Consider the following 1,688-nt stretch of genomic DNA (forward strand, 5'->3'; position numbering starts at 1 on the left):
GGAATTCTGACTTTTACTCAGAATTCTGACTTTAATCTTGGAATTCTGACTTTTACTCAGAATTCTGACTTTAATCTTGGAATTCTGACTTTTACTCAGAATTCTGACTTTAATCTTGGAATTCTGATTTTTTTTCTCAGAATTCTGACTTTAATCTTGGAATTCTGACTTTTTCTCAGAATTCTGACTATAATCTTGGAATTCTGATTTTTTTTTTCTCAGAATTCTGACTATAATTTTGGAATTCTGACTATAATCTTGGAATTCTGACTTTTTCTCAGAATTCTGACTTTAATCTTGGAATTCTGACTTTTCTCATAATTCTGACTATAATCTTGGAATTCTGACTTTAATCTCAGCATTCTGACTTTAATTTTGGAATTCTGACTTTTTCTCAGAATTCTGACTATAATCTTGGAATTCTGACTCCATTATAGAAATAGAATCACCAGTGGCCCTCAGGGACGTAAAAAGTCGCCTAATTCCATCATTTCCCACCAATGTGTTACTGTCCCTCCCAAACAAATCACATCTTTCTTAGTGAAGCTGAGTGCTCCACATCTCTTCCTTCAGGCTGCCCTTTAAGATTAAGACCCAAAATTCTGAGATGAAAGTCAGAATTCTGACTTTTTTCCCATTTTTAACAAAATAATATTTTAAAATCAGTTAACTTTTTTTTCCCCAGCGGCCCTCTTCCGTACCCATAACTCCCATAATCAAAAGTAGTGAAAAGTTGGCTGCATTCCATCTCAAAATGCAGGCAATAGCGTTTCAGAGAGTTTTCCCAAGGACGCCCCCTACCACTGCACAAAGATGTGAAACATTAAGGTGTAAACCCTATGAAATATAAAAGCCTGGTTGGATTTAACCCCAACTTAACCGAATGAGAAGTTTTCTGTTCGGCGTGGTTTAAAACAAACTCACCTGCGTGGACGACTGACTGATTTGCTCGTTCGAGTCTTTTTCCTTCAGCACAGCAGCAACAAGGTTTCTAACCGCCTGAAAACAGAAGCAGGTTCAGGTGAAACGGTCCAAACAGGAGTGCAGGAGGTTACACAGAACATCCAACAAACATTTTCCTGTTCCCTCAATGACAAATGTTTTATTAGCCCTGCAAATTTAAAAATACTGCACACACACAAATAAAGCCGGGCGTACACTGCACAGGTTTTTCCCCTTTTCAGTCTGATTTTCCCATACGCCACTTGTCTGGAATTACTTTTGGTTTAAAAAAGAAGATGATGCGAAATATCAGGTATTATGCAGGACAAACCTCCACAAGGCCACGTATGATGCATGGCTACAATTCAAACTACCAGTTCATACTCATTTATTTTTTTGTTCAATTGAGAGTTTTATTTACCAATAAACATTTCAACTGGTTGAAAGAAGATATTTGTTTGCTAAACTTTTCCTGCACTTTAGTATGTGTGAAGCAACTGACTTTATATCAGTTAATATTATTTTCTTATCTTATTTTATCTATTTATTTATAGGATGTCCAGTTAAAATCTGGAGTCCAGTTAAGGAATGGAGTCCATATGTTTATGTATCATGTTTCATGAAACGTAAAAAGATATTAATAAGGTAAAAGCCTTTATTGTTGTAATCTGTGCTTTAAAGTCGGAGGGAAGCGGCTGTTCTAACTAGGGGTGTAAATAATAATCGTTTTGTATCGATGCATCGAT

General features: G+C 36.0%; 1 protein-coding gene across 1 annotated transcript in view; it reads right to left on the reverse strand.

Moving 5' to 3' along the window:
- Positions 1 to 999, reverse strand: part of focad (focadhesin) — a gene marked incomplete at its 5' end in the record, with an annotated part of 75,092 nt that extends 74,093 nt beyond the window's left edge. Inside the window, one exon of the mRNA XM_015402087.1 lies at positions 925 to 999. Within this exon, the coding sequence (XP_015257573.1) occupies positions 925 to 999 (75 nt within the window). The remainder of the gene's footprint in view (positions 1 to 924) is intronic.
- Positions 1,000 to 1,688: the final 689 nt, after the last annotated feature.

This window comes from Cyprinodon variegatus, unplaced genomic scaffold (genome assembly GCF_000732505.1).
Source record: "Cyprinodon variegatus isolate N-32 unplaced genomic scaffold, C_variegatus-1.0 Scaffold1297, whole genome shotgun sequence".
Lineage (NCBI taxonomy): Eukaryota > Metazoa > Chordata > Actinopteri > Cyprinodontiformes > Cyprinodontidae > Cyprinodon > Cyprinodon variegatus.